Source organism: Neofelis nebulosa, chromosome 8, assembly GCF_028018385.1.
Source record: "Neofelis nebulosa isolate mNeoNeb1 chromosome 8, mNeoNeb1.pri, whole genome shotgun sequence".
Classification (NCBI taxonomy): Eukaryota; Metazoa; Chordata; class Mammalia; order Carnivora; family Felidae; genus Neofelis; species Neofelis nebulosa.
In genome coordinates this window covers 39097721-39116750 of record NC_080789.1, presented here as the reverse complement: position 1 = coordinate 39116750, position 19030 = coordinate 39097721, and the positions used below count along the sequence as shown (strand labels likewise).

Sequence of the window (19030 nt, the reverse complement as noted above, 5' to 3'; positions counted from 1 at the left end):
TCTCTCTCTCTCTCAAAAAAAAAAAAAAAATTAATAAACATTAAAAAAAAGATTCAAAAATGACAAACTTTGAAATCTATTATATTTCCCTCCCAGAGATAACCACTGTTAACAGTTGGGATAATTTCCCCAGATTTTCTTTTTTTCAAGTTTATTTATTTTGAAGGCACGTGCATGCACACATGCACGCACACGCACACACACACACACACACACACACACACACACGCTGGGGAGGGGCAGAGAGAGAGAGAGGGGGGGAGAGAATCCCAAGCAGGCTCCACACTGTCAGTGCAGAGCTTGGTGTGGGGCTCAGTCCCACTCACCATGAGATCATGGCCTGAGCCGAAATCAAGACTTGGATGTTTAACTGACTGAGCCACGTAGGCACCTCACCTTAGATATTTTTCTATGCAAACTTTCCCCCCTAAATGGAATCACACCATATATACTGTCTGGAAACTTTTTCATACTTAAATATTCTTTGAAAGAGAACAATTTATTTACCATCAGTCCATTTTATACACAAACACATGTACCTCCTCCTCCCACCCCCTATCTCGGATTGGCTTTAAATGTCAAGGGTGGGTTGAAAGGGGAAAAAGATGCCATGTTAATTTTATGTTAAAGTTTAATATATAATAACCATTTCCTGTTTAGTGTAAGCTGAAACAAGTCTAAAGATGCTTCCTCAAGGTCAAAATAACCCACACAACCTTTTTGTGCAATTGCTACTGCAGCATTATTTGCAGTAATCAAGATATGGAAGCAACCCAAGTGCCCACTGATAGATGAATGGATTAAGATGTGGTGTGTGTACACACACACACACACACACACACACACACACACACAAGGATATCACTGAGCCATAAAAAAGAATGACACCTTGACATTTGCAACAACATAGATGGACCTAAAGGGTATATTGCTAAGTGAAATAAGTCAATCAGAAATAGACAAATACCACATGAATTCACTCACATGTGGAATTTAAGAAACAAATGAACAAAGGGGGAAAAAAATCACTCTTACAAAGAATAAATTGGTGTTTGCCAGAGGGGAGGTGGGTAGAGAGATGGGTGAAACAGATAAAGGGAATTAAATCTTGATGAGCACTGAGAGATATACAGAATTGCTGAATCATTGTATTATACACCTGAAACCAATATAGCACTGTATGTTAATTATACTTGAATAAAAAATAAACAAAAGAATAAATATATCAGGTTATAAGTTTCTTCTTTATAACATATTTCATCTTTATTTTCCCTGGAAACACTTAGTAAATTTAGAAACTAAGCAAAGTTAGAGATTGTTGAATCTTTCATTGTACCACTCCGAGCAAAATCCAATATGCTCTGAAAAAAAAGTACTCTCATCTCTCATTTTAACCTATGACCTTATTTTCACAATGCGTTATCTCAGGTAATAAAAAACTTTGACTGTTACTACTACTAGTTTATTCCTAACAGTTTTGTATTCCACCCCTCCCTGAGACCTCTAAAAACACATATGCTGCCCTCCCCTACAATGTCATCAAAGTAAATTTGGCTTTACTTAGAAGTTCTTAATGAATTCTTCTGAACTTGAAAGGCACAGAAAAATAAACACGAAATTTTGCATGTATTTTTAGATAGTTCACCAAAACCCTAAAAATCTAACCATGAATCCTTATCCTCTGGTTTTTCTAAAGCCTCATAAATTGTTGTCTGTGTGGTATTCACACTTCCAGAGAACTAGGGAGATATAAGGAAAAAGGCTAAGTCCAAAACAAACAAACAAAAAAGAAAACCTCCCAACAAGATTCTGATTTATTATTTATAGTTAAACCACCCCACCTCTGTGTTAGCTCAAGATCTAGTATATCCTTTAAACATACATTTCACACTTCATTATGATTTGTTATTCATTGCTAGTCTTCCCCAGTATCATTCAAATACACTCTGCACCTGACCTATACAGTAAGCACACAGTTATTTCCTGAATGAATGTATACTGTGCAAAGCACATTCACTCACCTAGTTGTCCAAAAGAGAAACCAAGTGTAAAATCAAAAGAATTTTAGGATATTCAGAGTTGTGTAACCATCACCAGAATCAACTTTAGAACATTTTTATCATCCTAAAAAATGCTATACACCTTAGCAGTCACTCCCCTTTTCCCCTCAACTCTAGCCTTTGGCAACCATGAATCTATCTTCTGTCTGTATATATTTGCCTAAACATTTCATATAAATGGAATCATGTAATATGTGGTCCTTTGTGACTGGCTACCTTTACTTAGTATAATGTCATTGAGATTCACCTATATTATATCAAGTATTAGTACTATTTATATTGCCACATAATATTCCACTAATTCCAGTAACATAATATAGGACATTTTATTTATCCTTTCAACTGATGGACATTTGTGTTTTTCCCACTTTTGGCTTTTATGAATAATGCTGCTATATGCATTAATATACACATTTTTGTGTGGACATCTGTTTTCAATTCTCTTGGACATATACCTAGGAATATAATTCCTGGGTTATATGGTTAACTCTATCTTTAGTCTTTTGAGGAACTGCCAGACTGTTCTGACAGTGGCTGCACCATTTCATATTACCATCAAAGGTAAGAGGGTTCTAATTTCTCCAAACTTTAGTCAATACTTGATATCATCTGGTATTTTTATTCTAGCCATTCTAGTAGGTGTGAAATACCCTTTTGATGTGCATTTCCCTGATGGCTAAGTAATTTCCTTCTGTAAACTCCATGAGGGTAGTGCTGATATCTGTTTTGCTTAAAAATGAAATCCCCCCAGGGCACCTGGGTGGCTCAGTCAGTTAGGTGTCTGACTTCCACTCAAGTCACAATCTCACAGTCCATGGGTTCGAGCCCTGCGTCAGGCTCTGTGCTGACAGGTGAGAGCCTGGAGCCTGCTTCAGATTGTGTGTATCCCTCTCTCTCTGCCCTCCCCCCCCCTCCCCACCGCCACTCATGCTCTGTCTCTCCTCTCTCAAAAACGAATAAATATTAAAAAAAATTAAAAAGACAAATGAGGGCGACTGGGTGGCTCAGTCGGTTAAGCGGCCGACTTCGGCTCAGGTCATGATCTCACGGTCCGTGGGTTCGAGCCCCGCGTTGGGCTCTGTGCTGACAGCTCAGAGCCTGGAGCCTGTTTCAGATTCAGTGTCTCCCTCTCTCTGACCCTCCCCCATTCATGCTCTGTCTCTCTCTGTCTCAAAAATAAATAAATGTTTAAAAAAAAAAAAAAAAAGACAAATGAACCCTCCCCCCCCCCCCTAGCATTTAATAGCATATGGTACAGAACAGGCTTTGGATTCTGTTAAGTGAATGTATAAGAGCTAGTATGGATTTGGGAACATTTTTCTTTCAGGTGTGCATGTAATGGGAGATATTAATTGTATGTGGGAAGTAAAGGAGAAAAGATAAGATGGCCTTCAGATTTCAGTTTAGTAAATGGAAGACTGATATATCGTCAAAAAATGTGGATTACATTCAAAAGGAAAAACATCATATAAAGAGAAAAACTGAAATAGGAATGAATGATATGGAAATGAAAAAAGAGAGAAACATGAGAACCTTGGAACATTCTTCTTTAAGAAAGGAACAGATAAAAAAGGGACACTGAACAGGGATATTCAGAAGACAAACAAGAAGGGAGCAGAATCATAAAAGGCTCAAGACATGTTACCTATAACCTATACATAACTTTCTCAGGGACGTCTTTCCCGATATTCTAGGTTAAGTTCTCCTAATAAAAGTTTTCATCCCACCCTGTATTTCTAACACTTACTAAAATTGTAATCATTTGTTCATGCTGCCACCCACTAGATTATATACTACATTCAGGCAAGGAACATTGTTTTTAGAGATTTGTACAATGCCAGGCATATGGACAATAACGCTTTATATATTTATTGTATGAATGAGTTAATCACTAATTTAAATGAGTATCAACATCATGTATTTGTAAAATACAAATACTGTTTAACATTTTAAATAACATATACACAAATTTTATTAACACACAGATAAAACAGATTTTCCTATGGGTGATTTAGAAAAGAAAGATGACATTATCACATTATGAATGTTTAACAGATGTATGTCAGGAGCACTTTTTTTTTTTTAACTTTTATTTATTTTTGAGACAGAGAGAGACAGAGCACGAACGGGGGAGGGTCAGAGAGAGGGAGACACTGAATCTGAAACAGGCTCCAGGCTCTGAGCTGTCAGCACAGAGCCCGACGCGGGGCTTGAACTCACGGACCGCGAGATCATGACCTGAGACAAAGTCGGCGGCTTAACCGACTGAGCCACCCAGGCGCCTGTCAGGAGCACTTTCAAGGTTAGTCTTCTATGTTAGATATACTAGAGACTTTACTGAAAATGTCTTTGCACAATGAAGTATTAAACAGTATGTTATTTTGAGCAAAACATATAAAACGTCAGGTGAAATTTCTAAAAAACAATCCTAACAATACACTGTCCTGAGCAAAGATGTACATAGTATGATATCCACCGTATCATGAAAAATTGGAAATATACAAAATATTCATCATTAGACAACTGGGAAAATAAATTTTGGGATGTACACATGCACAGGTGTACACACACACACACACTGGAGTACTACGTAGCCATTAAAAAGGAAAATGTGTACCAGTATTCATTAACATAGAAAAATTTTTAAAAACATATAATTTAAAAAGCAAGTTGTAAACCAGAAAATTAAATGTAACCCCATTTATGGAAAATTATATACTGGGGGGTGCCTGGGTGGCTCCGTCCATTGAGCATCCAACTTCAGCTCAGCTCAGGATCTCACAGTTCGTGAGTTCAAGCCCCGCATCAGGCTCTGTGCTGACAGCTCACAGCCTGGAGCCTGCTTTGTCTCGGTCTCTCAATAATAAAACATTAAACAAATTCTTTAAAAAAAAACAAAGAAAAGAAAATTATATATTGGATATAGACAGATAAAGGAGAGTTTACTAAAGTTTTAAATGGAATTACCTCCAGGCCTGAAAATCTGGATAGTATTTCTTTGTGTGTTTTTTTGTTTTCTTAAAATAGGCTCCACATCCAACATGGGGCTTGAACTCACAACCATAAGATCAAGTGTGACGTGCTCTACCAACTGAGCCAGCCAGGTGCCCCAGTATTTGTTTTTCCATGATGCTTTAATTACTTAAATAATTATTCTAAAATGTTTATTTGGGATAAAATACATATAGAACAGTAAACACACTTGAAAGTAAGCTGTGTTCAAAAGTAAAAAGGAGGGGCGCCTGGGTGGCGCAGTCGGTTAAGCGTCCAACTTCAGCCAGGTCACGATCTCGCGGTCCGTGAGTTCGAGCCCCGCGTCGGGCTCTGGGCTGATGGCTCGGAGCCTGGAGCCTGTTTCCGATTCTGTGTCTCCCTCTCTCTCTGCCCCTCCCCCGTTCATGCTCTGTCTCTCTCTGTCCCAAAAATAAATAAAAAACGTTGAAAAAAAAAATTTAAAAAAAAAAAAAAAAGTAAAAAGGAGATGGGGAAAATAAAAAGCATGAGTAGATAGAAGACACTGAGGGCTTAATAATTACTTAAGGCTTTTCATATATATCGCAGGATAAGTAAAAATGCTGAGATGCTCAGAAACATAGAGGCATTTTATGATGGCTGAAAGAGTTAAATAGCAACAGACATTTTGTAATGAAAAAAATTGAATATGAGACAAAGTTTTTATGCAGATTGTTCCATGTACTCGGAAAAAATATGGAAATTACTGAACATGTCATCTGTCCTAATCTTTTAAGGAAAGCTGTACAAATTAACATACCTTTGAGAAAAACAATAGCTCTTAATGAAATGCAGTGTTATAATCTGGCAGTAGTGGCATCAAAATCTTTTGCGGAAATACAAACAAAAAAGACTATGTTCAAATCACAAGCTAAAATACTCACTTATTTCTTGCAAAATCTAGAACACGAAGAGTACACTAGGCTAATCAGAAAGAAACTCTGAAACATACCCAAGTCCCATATAATAAGAGTTAAATAAAATCCAATAAAAATAAATTCCAATTAAAAATAAGCATTTTAGGACATATCATCTAATCACTGACAGTACTTATTAACTATGATTACCCATGTTCACCAGACAGATCTCCAAATGACTATCAATTTCAAAATTTAAAAACTCTCCTGAAAGAAAAAAAAATCCTCAATACTAAAGATATTCAAAAGAACATTCTCGGGGTGCCTGGGCAGTTCAGTCCAACTTCAGCTCAGGTCACCTTGGGCTCTGCGCTGACAGCTCACAGCTCGGAGCCTGGAGTCTGCTTGGGAGTCTGTCTCCATCTCTCTGCCCCCCCCCCAAAAATATAAATAAACATTTAAAAAAAAAAAAAAAAAAGAACATTCTGGAGCTGAGGAAGAGTTACAGAAATGTTCCAAGCAAAAATATAAATATTTGAATACATTTATGACCATCTAAAATAAGACTGAATGAAATGTACGTACTTTAGTATGTTTCCCATAAAGGTAATTGGTATGCGTGTATGTGCATGTATGTGTTTTGACAGTTAATCCAGGAAAATACACTTTTCCACATGGTTAACTTCTAAGAAGGTGTCAATTCACATTCTCACAAAATTTCTCCTTTGCACTATGCAAATATTCAAGAAAATGACACAAACTTTCTACAACCTTGTTTTTTTGTTAGAGAACATGTTAAATAAAAAAATGTAATTTCAGCTCAAATATGACTTAATAAGCTAAAGTAATGCTTTCTAAGTGACGCTCTCCCTGCAGAATACCTCACACTTAATGCACATAAGGCATTTAAACAGATTACTAAAAAGGTGACAGCTGAGGAATGCCTTCATTTCTTTCCATGGTTTCTACCGAATGTCATTTCAGAAATGCCTATACAACACATGACAATGTGGAATGTCTCCACCCATGAAAGAGCATTTGAGTTGGGAGCAAGCACACTTAGGGCAGTAACACAGAGCTCAAGTTTGTCTTTTTATGGTTAGCTTAACAATGAAAAGATAAACAACCAAAATACTAATAAGGTCAGAAAATACTGGCATACGGGGAGATTCACAGTGAAAGTGTTATTCAGAAAACAAAAGCTGCGATTAAAAATCATCTGAAAATATAAATTAGCTTCTAATGCCAGTATGCTAGCGATTCCTTTTCTAAACCAACAACCTACAACTTGTTTGAAGGAATTCATTTTTAAAGTATGTTGCATAAACTGAGCAAAATTCTCCTTGTGTTGGTAATCAGGAATATATTCCATTTCAAAAATAAGTCTACGATCCTGTTAAATTTTGACTGTAAAAATGACTCCCTTTGCATGTGAAACATTATAAAAGTAAGTTATTGGCATAAGCACCTTTACGACAACATTTTTAATGTTTGTTAGCTCTGTTGTATTTATCCATGCAAACTATCATCGTCCTATTTCTATGAACTCTACTCTTCACAAAATTGGGTCTAGAGTGTGTTCAATTTTTTTTTTCACCAATAAACACTATGCACCTGCTAAAAGAAAACTCAGATACCAAAGGGGATTTAAAGAAAAATGAATCAAAGTCTCTATTTGAAAGAATCCACCTATTTTGTCTGGAGAGAGATACTAAAAGATGATAGTGTAGAGGTGCCAAACTTAGAGTTTAAACAGTAGAGACTCACTGTGTACCCCAGTAGTCAAGCAAATCCACACTGTGCTTTGAGCTGTGCTTTAACATAAAAAAACTGGAAAATATATTCCAGAGGAAGATCACATGTGCAACAGCTTATGGAAATACAAACATGAAGCTGGTGGTTCCTAAAATATGAATTGGTGGATCACTTTCACTGATCTCCTGAATCTCTTTAGGTAAATTCTTTTCTGTTCCACATTGGGTAATCAGGGGCCAGGCACTTACACCCTGATGGTGTGGCCTGCCATCATCTGCATGCTATCATATCAAATCCTGCCAGAAGGAGGACATACGGAATAGAGTCATGAAATCTGAATTACCCTCTCTACTTGCATGAAAGACTATCAAGAACATCTGTGGTCAGCACAGCAATAATTTTATGGACTGACATGAGTCCCCAGTGTCTTTTATTTGAATACTATATACTTTTTTGTTGTTAAAATATGCTTTTTCTTTATGAAAATGATGATAGTATAAGTGATCAAGTTGTTTTTAACGTCCTAACAAAAAAATCAGGCTATCCTCTTTTAGTCACTAAAATTTAAGAAAACATTTTATTAGTCTATAAAATGTAAAATTCTGGGAATCAGTGATTGGATGGACAAGTAAATCACATGTCAAATGGTGCTCTCACTTATTAACAACAAGGAAAAAAAATTCTATTGCCATTTCTAAGACCTGAAATATAATTTGTCTAAGTTTTGCAAAATGAATTTAAAAATCGAGTACTTTTATAACTTGCATATTCTTACTAACAGAAGACTTCCAATTAAAATCAAACATGATTGGGGTACCTGGGTGGCTCAGTCGGTTGAGTGTCTGACTTTGGCTCAGGTCATGATCTCGCAGCCCGCGGGTTTGAGCCCCACGTCGGGCTCTGTGCTGACAGCGTGGAGCCTGCTTGGAACTGTGGGTCTCCCTCTCTCTCTGCCCCTCCCCCACTCATGCTCTGTCTCTGTCAAAATAAATAAACATTTAAAAAATTAAAAAAAAAAAAAAAAAGGGGGGGGCGCCTGGGTGGCTCAGCCGGTTGAGCACCCGACTTAGGCTCAGGTCATGATCTCACGGTTTGTAAGTTCGAGCCCTGCATCAGGCTCTGTGCTGACAGCTCAGAGCCTGGAGCCTGCTTTGGATTCTGTGTCTCCCTCTCTCTCTGCCCCTCCCTGGCTCATGCTGTGTCTCTCTCTCTGTCTCTCAAAAATGAATAAACGTTAAAAAAAAATTTTTTAATCAAACATGATTAACATTAAAAAGTTTGTTTTACTAATTCATAAGTTAATTCAGGTAATTTCATTAGCATTTCATGTAATATCTCAAGCCTTAATTATGAATACCAATAATCACTGTATCAGGCAGTAAAGTGCAGATTAAATGGTAGTGACAAGCTCAAGGTTGTTTTCTTTCTTTTTTTTTAAATTAATATGGATATGAGTTTACTTATAATTTATCTCTTTTCATTAGAAGTTAAATATGTGTGTATATATATAAAGTGTATACTGTAAATGCATACATAAAAATGCCTAAAGCATTAATATAAATTATTATTAGGATAAAGGAAAATGAAGATGTTTAAAGACTAAACTCTATGTCCAAAAAAAAAGGAGTTTTTGTTGCAAGTTCCTTTGCAACCTCCCAAAGCACTTGATCAAATATTCTGTACATATGGGGCACCTGGGTGTGTCAGTCAGTTAGGCATCTGACTTCATGATCTCACAGCTTGTGGGTTTGAACCCCGCCATCAGGCTCTGTTCTGACAGTTCAGAGCTTACAGCCTGCTTCAGATTCTGTCTCTGTCTCTCTCTGTCTCTTTCAAAAATAAATTAAAAAAAAATTTTTTTAATTAAAAAAAATATTCTGTACATAAAGCCCAGTCAAAAACAATCTTTGAAGTTCCTAAAATTTAGGACAGATTCTGAGGTCTTTTAAAAAATACTTATTTTGAGAGAGAGAGAGAGAGAGAGAGAGAGAGAGCGTGCGCACATGTGTGTGTGTGTGAGACAGAGACAGAGAGAGAGAGAGAGAGAGAGAGAGAGAGAGGCAGAGAGAGAATCCCAAGCAGGCTCTGTGCTGTCAACACAGAGCCCCACATGGGGTTCAATTTCATGAACCTCGAGATCATAACCTGAGCAGAAATCAAGAGTCCAATGCTTAACTGACTGTGCCACTCAGGAACCCTTGCTCCTGAGATTAATTTAGATATAGTACTACTATTTCAGTTACCACAGAAAGCTCATAAAAGTGTTGCCTAGCTACAGAAAACGTACATGAAGAAAAAATTATATATATGTGTTGTGTTGTTTATATATTTTATATATTATATAAACACATTATATATATGTGTGTGTGTGTGTGTGTGTTTAATTCTCTGCTGATTAACAGAGAAAGCTGTAACTACTAATCATCAAACATAATGACTAGATTTAAGAATACTTTCTTCTTCAGATTTAAAAGATGGGGCACCTGGGTGGCTCAGTTGGTCAAGCGTCAGACTCTGGATTTCAGCTCAGGTCATGATCTTACAGCTGGTGAGACTGAGCCCCACGTTGGGCTCTGTGTCGATAGTGCAGAGTCTGCTTGGGATTCTCTTTCGCTCTTGCTCTCTCTGCCCCTCCCCTGCTCATGTGCACGGATGCATGCACATGTTCTCTCCCTGAATTTCTCTCTCACAAAATAAATAAATAAAAATCAAGAAAATTAAAAAACACACAAAAATAAGATACCTATCATAGTTGTAAATTTGAGCTTTGGAATCAGATAGACCTGTATGTTAGAACCCCAGCTCTGTCGTTTATTATCTTGGTAATCTTGAGCAAGTGAAAAGGGATGCTGTGAGAATTAAATAAAATATTGGTTGTAAAAGCATGTACCACAGGGTTCCACATATAACAAGTCCTCACCAAATGTTCACCAGCCAAGTCTACTTCTTAATAAAACACTGTGATATGCCATGGCTAATATATATCCAATTCCAACACAGAATAAACTCAAAAGACTGTTGGAGGTCTTCAACCTTTCAAAGAGGTCTACCAAAATGCCAATACTCCATCTTTTCAAAATGATTGTGGAACCCCATAAACTTTCAAAGGAAAAGTAGGGGTGAAAACAGTATTTTTCAGGCAGAAAGGAATGAAACTACCAACTTCGGGAACTCTCAAGAAGTAATATAGTAATGCTATAGCAGTAACATATTTTTCTATATCCACTATCTCCCCTAAAAGTCATCTTTCGGGACACCTGGGTGGCTCAGGAGGTTAAGCATCTGACTTCAGCTCAGGCCATGATCTCGAGGTTCATGAGTTCCAGCCCCGCCATCAGGCTCTGTGCTGACAGCTCAGAGCCAACAGCCTGCTTCCGATTCTGTGTCTCCCTCTCTCTCTCTGCCCCTCCCCCATTCATGCTCTGTCTAGGTCTCTCAAAAATGAATAAACATTAAAAAAAAAAAGTCATCTTTCTACTCATCTCTAAAAAAATCATCTAACTAGACTTTTTTTTTTTTTTTTTAAGAGATTTTATTTTTAAATAATCTCTATACCCAGCACGGGGCTTGAACCTACAACTCTAAGATCAAGAGTTGCATGGTCCACTGACTGAGCCAGCCAGGTGCCCTTAGACTTAAAATTTTAAGTGCAAGTACTTTTACTATGTGAACAGCATTTGTAAAATGTGGTAACAAATTTCTTCTATTGCATCTTGTGCTTCTACCTGGCTGTACTAGAAAATGCTCAGTCACAGCTTGCAATCGCACTAGCTGAAGCACATGAAAGATGGGTCTTGGTTATGACACTTCAAAGTCAGACCACAAAACTGTTGCCAGGAAGCACAAAGGCAGCAACGGCAGAGAAGACATTGTAACAGTAGCAATGTGGGCACTGGTGTCCTACCCGCACACTCCATATATGGCTAGGGTTGTCCATTTATTTGCAGGAAATGAGGGGCCAGTTTGGGGTTAGAAGTTTTGTTTATTTAGGTGGGTTTTTTTTTTTCTTTTAATGGATTTAGGATGGTTTCAATAAAAACTTTTAACAGCCATCAGCATAAAGTGTTACAGTCTTTCTAATAAGAAAATTATGTAGAGAGAGTAATTTATACTACACATTCCTTAAAATAGATATTATTTATAAGTGATTCAATAGATTCTTCTAAGATCTTAACATCCCTACCTCAAAAAACAAACAATAAACTCTATCTTCAGTTTTAAACAGATTTCTCATATATAGCCATTACACTATTCTCTAACAAGAGACTCAGTATCAGTAGCTTCCAATCTCTCTTCCTTTTGGTTGGAAAACACTTTAAGTAGCCCTATTAGAATACTTTTAAAGAGAGTTACATTTCAGATTACGATTCAGTGAAAATGCCTTGGCTGAGAAGATTGAGCACTTAAGAAAAGACTGCACAAAAGTACTCCTTTTACTGTCAAGAGGGGAACCACATATTTTTACAAAGAAGCTTCAAATGACTTCCTTAGAAGTTGATAAAATTTGTATTTTAAGAGCAAAAGGACTGAATACTAAACTTATCTGCAAGTCTGTCTTTTGAAAAGTAAAAGGAGAACTTCATTTTAAAATTATAATAGTATAGAATATGGATCTAATTCAGTTTGTATTCTTCTGGAGGACCTAGTTCAGACTCCTATAAAGAAGGTGACAAATCAATTAATGACTCAACTCAATATTTTTCTATCACTTAACCAAGATTTAAACTGATTTAAGATTTTTTATTACGAAGGAGGTTAATATTAAGAAATTCTTTAAAGCTCAAGATACTAAAAAAATCTGCACAGAATATCCACAACAAAGATTTTCATTTGTCTTATAAACATGTAAGTTCTACTCTGTGTAAAACAGTAAGTAGTGGATGTGAAGTGTTTTAAAAATTTATCTTACAATATACGGATAAGTACAAAACTTCCTACTTATAATACAAGTTTTGTATCTTGTATAAAATACAAATGAAAAAAATATTTAGTGAGTACCTACAATGTGCCAGGCTCTGGAAATACAAAGATATGGGAAATTGGGGCCTTATAATCTATCAGGAAAGACAAATTTAAAAACAAACACTATTCAGCAAGAAGCGTTTCAATAGCAGCAGAAAGGCAAAATATAAGTAATAATGAGCACCCCAGAGAAAAGAGTGCCATAGTATTATACAAATTCAAAGGACAGAAAGATCCCTACTGGCTGGCAACTCCATTGAACCCGGGAGAATAACTAGGATTGTGAATGGCAAAGAAGGAAGGGAAGATATTCTAGTGGCAGAAAAAGTATTTCCATAAGCATGGAAATAAAAAGGTAAAGAGTAAAAAAAATGGGACGTCTGGGTGGCTCAGTTGGTTAAGTGTCTGTCTGACTTCAGCTCAAGTCATCATCTCACAGTTCATAGGTTCGAGCCCCGTGTCCGGCTCAGAGCCTGGAGCCTGCTTTGGATTCTGTGTCTCCCTCTCTCTCTCCCCACCCCCCCTCCCCCAAAATAAATAAGTAGGTATTAAAAGAAAGTAGAACACAATGGCGATATATCAATTATAAGCTAAATGATGAAACACTTTGAGCTTAAGGAGAGAAATGACACAATCAAAAGGATACTGTTAAAAAATTATCCTGATGAATATGAATATGCTGGATTGGACCAGAGAGCCAGGGGAGGCAGATAAAGCAATTAACCTATTATTATACTCTAGGGATAAAATAAAGGTATGAACTAGGTTGTTAATGAGAGTAGAGTAGCAAGGAAAAGAACTGATTGGATATATGTAGACAAACAGATAAGTAAACAATAACTGAATTTTAAGCCTGATCCAGAGATTAATGATATCACTGTAAGAATCAGAGGCATTAATAAGAAGAGTAGGCTTGGTAAAGAAAGATTTAACTTTTATTTCAGGCTGAATTCAAAGAAATTCCTGACATTGATGTAAAACTGTCTAACAACAGGTACCTGGATACAGGTAATGTCTTAAGATATGGAAAAAAAAAATACATATATATATATATAAACTAATGTTAAGTGATAAAAGTAGATTATAAAACTGTATTTCAGCTATGAAAATCCATGTGTGAATAAGAATTCTTTGAAGAAATCACAAAGGTAAACGCAAATACAGTAGTTGCTATCCCATGACAAAGGGGGTGAAACTCTATTTACTACAGTACTACTTAAATATATATTTTTAAGTAGAGAATCACAATATATTGAGTAATATTTCATTTTAAGTCAATACTTCATTACTAGAAAAATGGAAATGAGGGACTGGAGCTCTGCAGAAATGTGAAAACTGGAAACTGACTTGGAAGTTACTGGCACAGAGGAAGTAGATATAATTTTAAGGTAAAAATCAAAGGTTAAACTCAAAACTGTTGGAAGAAATCTCAGTCCTGCATTTTATGCAAGTATCAGTAGGACTCAGCAATAAGGCATTTTATAGAAGACTCTTTACTCTCCTAAAATCTATAATGTATACTGAAATATACAGGTAGAAAACTGTACTAGGTACCTATAAAATCAGAGCTGATTAATGCCCACCAATAAAAATAAAAATCTACTCTAGACTTCAGTTCTAGAAAATCAGAAGTTTATTTTAACTTCAGTACTATTTAGTATTGTTTTGTAGCTCTGGGAGTCAGGGGGAGGGAGGCTATTCCAGAGACCAAGACAGGAAATTTGACACGAAACACTGCTTTTTTCCAATATGGATGACATACTTCTGTACAAAAAGAATAACTGAAAATTCAGTATCTTTTGTAACTTTCAATGAGAAAGGACATTCAACCAACAAATTTTTAAATATAAGATGCTAAATATTAGATTAAGTATATTTAAGGATTGTGAAGTTTCTAAAACTATCCTGACAGTGAAATTTAAGACACTTGACTAAAACCAAAAACATAAATATTCCAAAAGACTAACCGATAGATAATCTAGCAAAAACATTTTAGGTATTGTATCATCTTTTGAGAGGTTAAATTAAAAAAAAACTATTGTAGGGCTATTATATCAATGGGTCAATTTTAGGTTTCTTAATTTAAGTATTTAAAAAAAGCACCATTCAAGGTATTTCTTAAAAGCTTAAAATTTTCTTGTGATTCTTTTTTTTAAAAAAGTTGTATTTATCACCTTTGCACTGTTGTTCTGAATTTGCCCAAAGCGAACTCCTTGTTCCCACAGTCACAATGGGAAAAAAGTACAAGAGTTGATAAAAGAGAAATGAGAGTAGAGAAAACACGATAAAAATTTTAATGCTTGATATTTTAAAGACTTTGGCTTCACTGACATAAGCAATGTGCAGATAAAATTACAAAAAGATACTATGCAAATGATTATGCATAAACTTCGAAATTTCTGCTTAACAAGCTTCTCAGCTAAAACAAAATACCCAATAAAGACTACACCTACATGTTGCCAAACAACTGAATTCAGTTAATCAGGAAAACATTGATAAGTCTGATAATTCTTGCAACATGTCCAAATTGAGAGGGGGAAAAAAAAACCCTTAAGAAGTCTGTGATGGGTATTTTCTCTTCCTACCTAAGCCAATATTAATATTACATTAACGTAAGTATTAGAAAATTTCCTCTTCCTCCAAGCAAATACAATTGGGTTCCTCCACAAATATAATAACTTTAAATTTCTATTTGACAATATTAATAAAACATATTGATGTAAACCATTATCCAATTGTACCCTGACCTCAAGCATACAATAAATGTCTTTCAGAATCAATTCCGTACTAACACATGCAAATTACACTTGAAAGATACTTAAAGATTCTTCATCTTACATAACTACATTTTTATCATTTTTAATGGCAAAAGTTTCTTTCATTCCCAACACCATGTTTTTAGAATCTAGAATTTGCTATGCTTTAAAATAAACCTCAGCCAAATAAAAACCATGCTACACATTAGAGATTCTAATGACACAGAACTCAAGACCACACTATATTTTTACTGAGTTCCACACTCTGAATTCCAGATTTGTCCTGCAACTTGTCAGTCATTTCAAATCATCCAGTCAACTTTGTAAACAAAGGCTATAAGCCAAGTTTGATATGAGAATTCAATTAAACTTAAAACGGTCATCATTCACCAAACAGGAAGCAGCAAAAGGAAAAATGCCATCACACACCTCTTTTAAAAAGGCAGTGGGGCAATATGCATAAAATACAAAGCCTTAAGTTTCAACCTCCCAAACAAGTTTTTGTTACAGTATTAAATAAAACACAGCTATGATCTTCCATACATAACCAAGGCAACTTTGAGATAGTCTACAAATCTTTTCACCGTAAGGGGAAGTTATTGCTGTAAAGTCGTTTTCTACGTTAATTCCAATTGCCCAGTAAGAAAATGGAAAGAGTGTATGTCCTGTCACCTATTACCATCACTTAAAAATTGTTTTTTTTATGCAGAACTCTACGTGGTTGTGTTGCTTTTGGCCTGTTAAAGGCAAAGCAACATTATCTCTGGATTGCCAATAGTTTCTCCTTATTTGGCTAACATTGAGAGATCCCAATCAGACTACTATAAAACTTTAACATGCACAAAGCATCCATTTTGAGAAAAGTTTCTGACCAGCTTTCTTTTTATTTTTCCACCCCCAAAAGGAAAATCAGAGCTTGGTAGTCGGCTCTGAAAAGAGTGCCCCGTGTTTATTTCTCTCTTTCTAAACCCCAGTGCACACCCCAAGACGTGGGGCTCAAGGATCTCTGACACTGCGGCAAACTCTTCTCGGACAATACACTTTAGTAAGTACGTTCGGGTCCGGCAGTGGGCAAGCCCTTTTGAACCCTTCCTTACCGTACGCACCTCCCTCCCCTCCCTTTCACCCGGTGCAGATCAGCTAATTACACCCCGTCTCCCCCTCCCCAATGACCAACAATAATAAAGGAGAAAACAGGAAATCGTCTGCTCAGGCACTCCGCTTAGGGCTCTTGATTACTATTATTATCATCATCATCATTTGTAATCAAGCCCTAAAAACTACAGCAAATCCAATGCCCACCTACAAGCCAAAGACGTCCATCTGCTCAAGTGTCCCTAATGCCCTCGTCGGTTGTTTTCTTTAGCATCCCCCGTCGTGCAAGTATATCATTGACATCGGGCCCAGGTACAAGCCCAGTACACCCCTCCCCGTCTCGACCCCAACTCGCAGACACACGTCCACAAATAGACCTGGGGCCCCAAGCCGACCACAGTCCCTTTTTCCTCTGCCCCGGAAATCACCCAATTTCCAACTCCAACATCAACTAGTCTGAAGGGGGCCTCACGCAAGAAGCCCTCCCTCCACTAGTTCTATCCCTCCCACCCTCCCTCCCTCCCTCGCGGGAAGCCGCCCCCTCACCCCGCAGCAGGGAGTCTCCCGCCGCCCCCAGCCTCCGGAGGCCGAGAGCCGAGAGAAGGCCCCGGCTGGAGGCCGACGAGAACCCGCAGGGTCAGGACAGCCAGCGGCAGGGTGCACAGACCTGGTGCAGGGCAGTGAGTCCGTCCACATTGGCGTAATTGATGTCGGCGCCGCGGTGCAGCAGCTTGAGGACCTCGTCCGTGTCGCCGCTGGAGCAAGCAGCCAGGAAGACGGCGCCATCGTCGAACTTCACCTTGGTCTTCTGGCGCTTCACCACGGGAGGCTCGAGGTCCGTCTCGGAGCCGATCCAGCGCTTCAGCTGCTCGTTCCGCTTCTGCTTCGCGTCCGCCATCTTCATCCCCTCTCCTGCCGCCGGGTCTTCTTATCGCGAGGGGGAGGGAAGGGGGAGGCGGAGAGGGAAGAGAGGGAAGGCAGGGGGTGTGTGACTGTTTCTATGAGTGCGGGCCAGAGGAGGGCTGGGAACCGGGAGGAGACGCTCGAGACTTCCAGTATCCCACAGAGCACTGGGGCGGCGCGCCCGGCCGAGCGGACCTCCCTTCCTACCTCAGAAGCCCTCCCGCCCCCAGCCCGGCCACCCGTCACCGGCGGCCAATCTAACGTAACTTCGCGAGATCCGGACAGGGAGGCGCCCTTCGACCAGCGCGCATGCGCCCTAGGCCTGTGCCCGCCCCAGGAAGAGCGCTCGCGCGAACTGCGGCGGGGGCGGCCAGGCCACCGGAGGGAAGCGGGTGTGGTCCAGCCCGCCTGGGCGGCGGGGGCTGGGACCAACCTGGAAGGGCGGAGACAGGGAAGGAAGGTTGTCCCGCCTGGCTGAGGGCTCCTGGGTTCCGGAGGCCAACAGTCGGTCTTTACGGCCGAACTGCCTCCAGGGCTGTGTGAGCTCCTCGGAGTCGTTAGCTCTGGGCGGAGGATTTTCCTATTGGCTGCGTTATTTGAATGGAATGGAGGGTAGGACGTGAATTAGGCTCTTGTAATTTCTCTTTTTGAGGGACTCGGATGAACTTGGTCATGTCAGTATTGATAAGAAGCTCTTAAAAGCGGGGTCTGTGTAGCCGAGGGCTTTGGTGGTAGTTACCCCAGATCTCAGCCCTTGGTGACCGCCGGGTAACAAGGGTTGACCTGTGGTAATTGCGGTGGCTTCCTGCCAACCTCCACTGTGAAACTTCTTTCCCCTTATGCTTCTCTTTTGTTGTTTTGTTTTGTTTTGTTTTTCTCTCACGCGTATTTCGGGTTCTCTTACCCTTCCTTCAGTGCTTTAAGCCTCCCTTGTACTACCAACGGGAGCTTAGATCAGCCTAGTTACTGGCCCTGACCTTTTAAGGGATTTCTGGTTCCTGCTCCATTGCTTTCTAAGGATGGGTAAAGACCCAGCTGCTTTTAGAGTTCAAAGGAATGTTAATATTACGCAATTAATTCAGTTGGTATTTATTGAATATTTACTATGAGCCAGTCATTGTTCTAGGCACTGGCAATACATTGACCATAAGGACATATTTAAACCACTGTTTGAGGTCACATATTAAAAAAAAAAGATTTTATAATTCATTATAATCATAAAAAAGGGACTTTTATCGTTGTCTGACACCTAGCATACGATTTGTAACAATAGCTAAAGTCTTTGAAGCCATCCATTTGCAATCTCCACCAACTGATATTTTTCTAAACACCATTGTTTTCATTCATTAAAGATTTTTAGAACATTTAGAACCAAAGCAACAAAAGTCTTAACTCTTTACCATTGAATGGAACTTTAGGGAACATCTAGACTGAGTCCCCAAAGAACTAATTAATTTTACTCAGCAGCAGGTTTAGGATTCCTTCAGCAAATATGCACCTGTACTGGGGTCAGGCATTTTCTAGATACTGGGGGTACAGCAGTGAGCAATTAAGCTTTTCTTATCCTCTAGTAGACTACATTGCAGCTTTTCATGTTGAGAAATAAAATACTTGAGTAAAATGCAATTAG

The 19030-nt window shown here is 38.3% G+C and overlaps 1 protein-coding gene across 8 annotated transcripts in view; it reads right to left on the bottom strand.

The window, feature by feature from the left end:
• PPP1R12A (protein phosphatase 1 regulatory subunit 12A) overlaps positions 1 to 17544 on the bottom strand; it is a 161343-nt gene extending 143799 nt beyond the window's left edge. For all 8 annotated transcript variants that reach the window (XR_009265504.1, XM_058741927.1, XM_058741926.1 and 5 more), the window contains exon 1: positions 17165 to 17544. Coding sequence is in view for 7 of the 8 variants with exons in the window: in XM_058741927.1 (XP_058597910.1) it covers positions 17165 to 17401 (237 nt within the window). In the remaining variant the exon portion in view is untranslated. The remainder of the gene's footprint in view (positions 1 to 17164) is intronic.
• Between the last annotated feature and the right edge of the window lie 1486 nt (positions 17545 to 19030).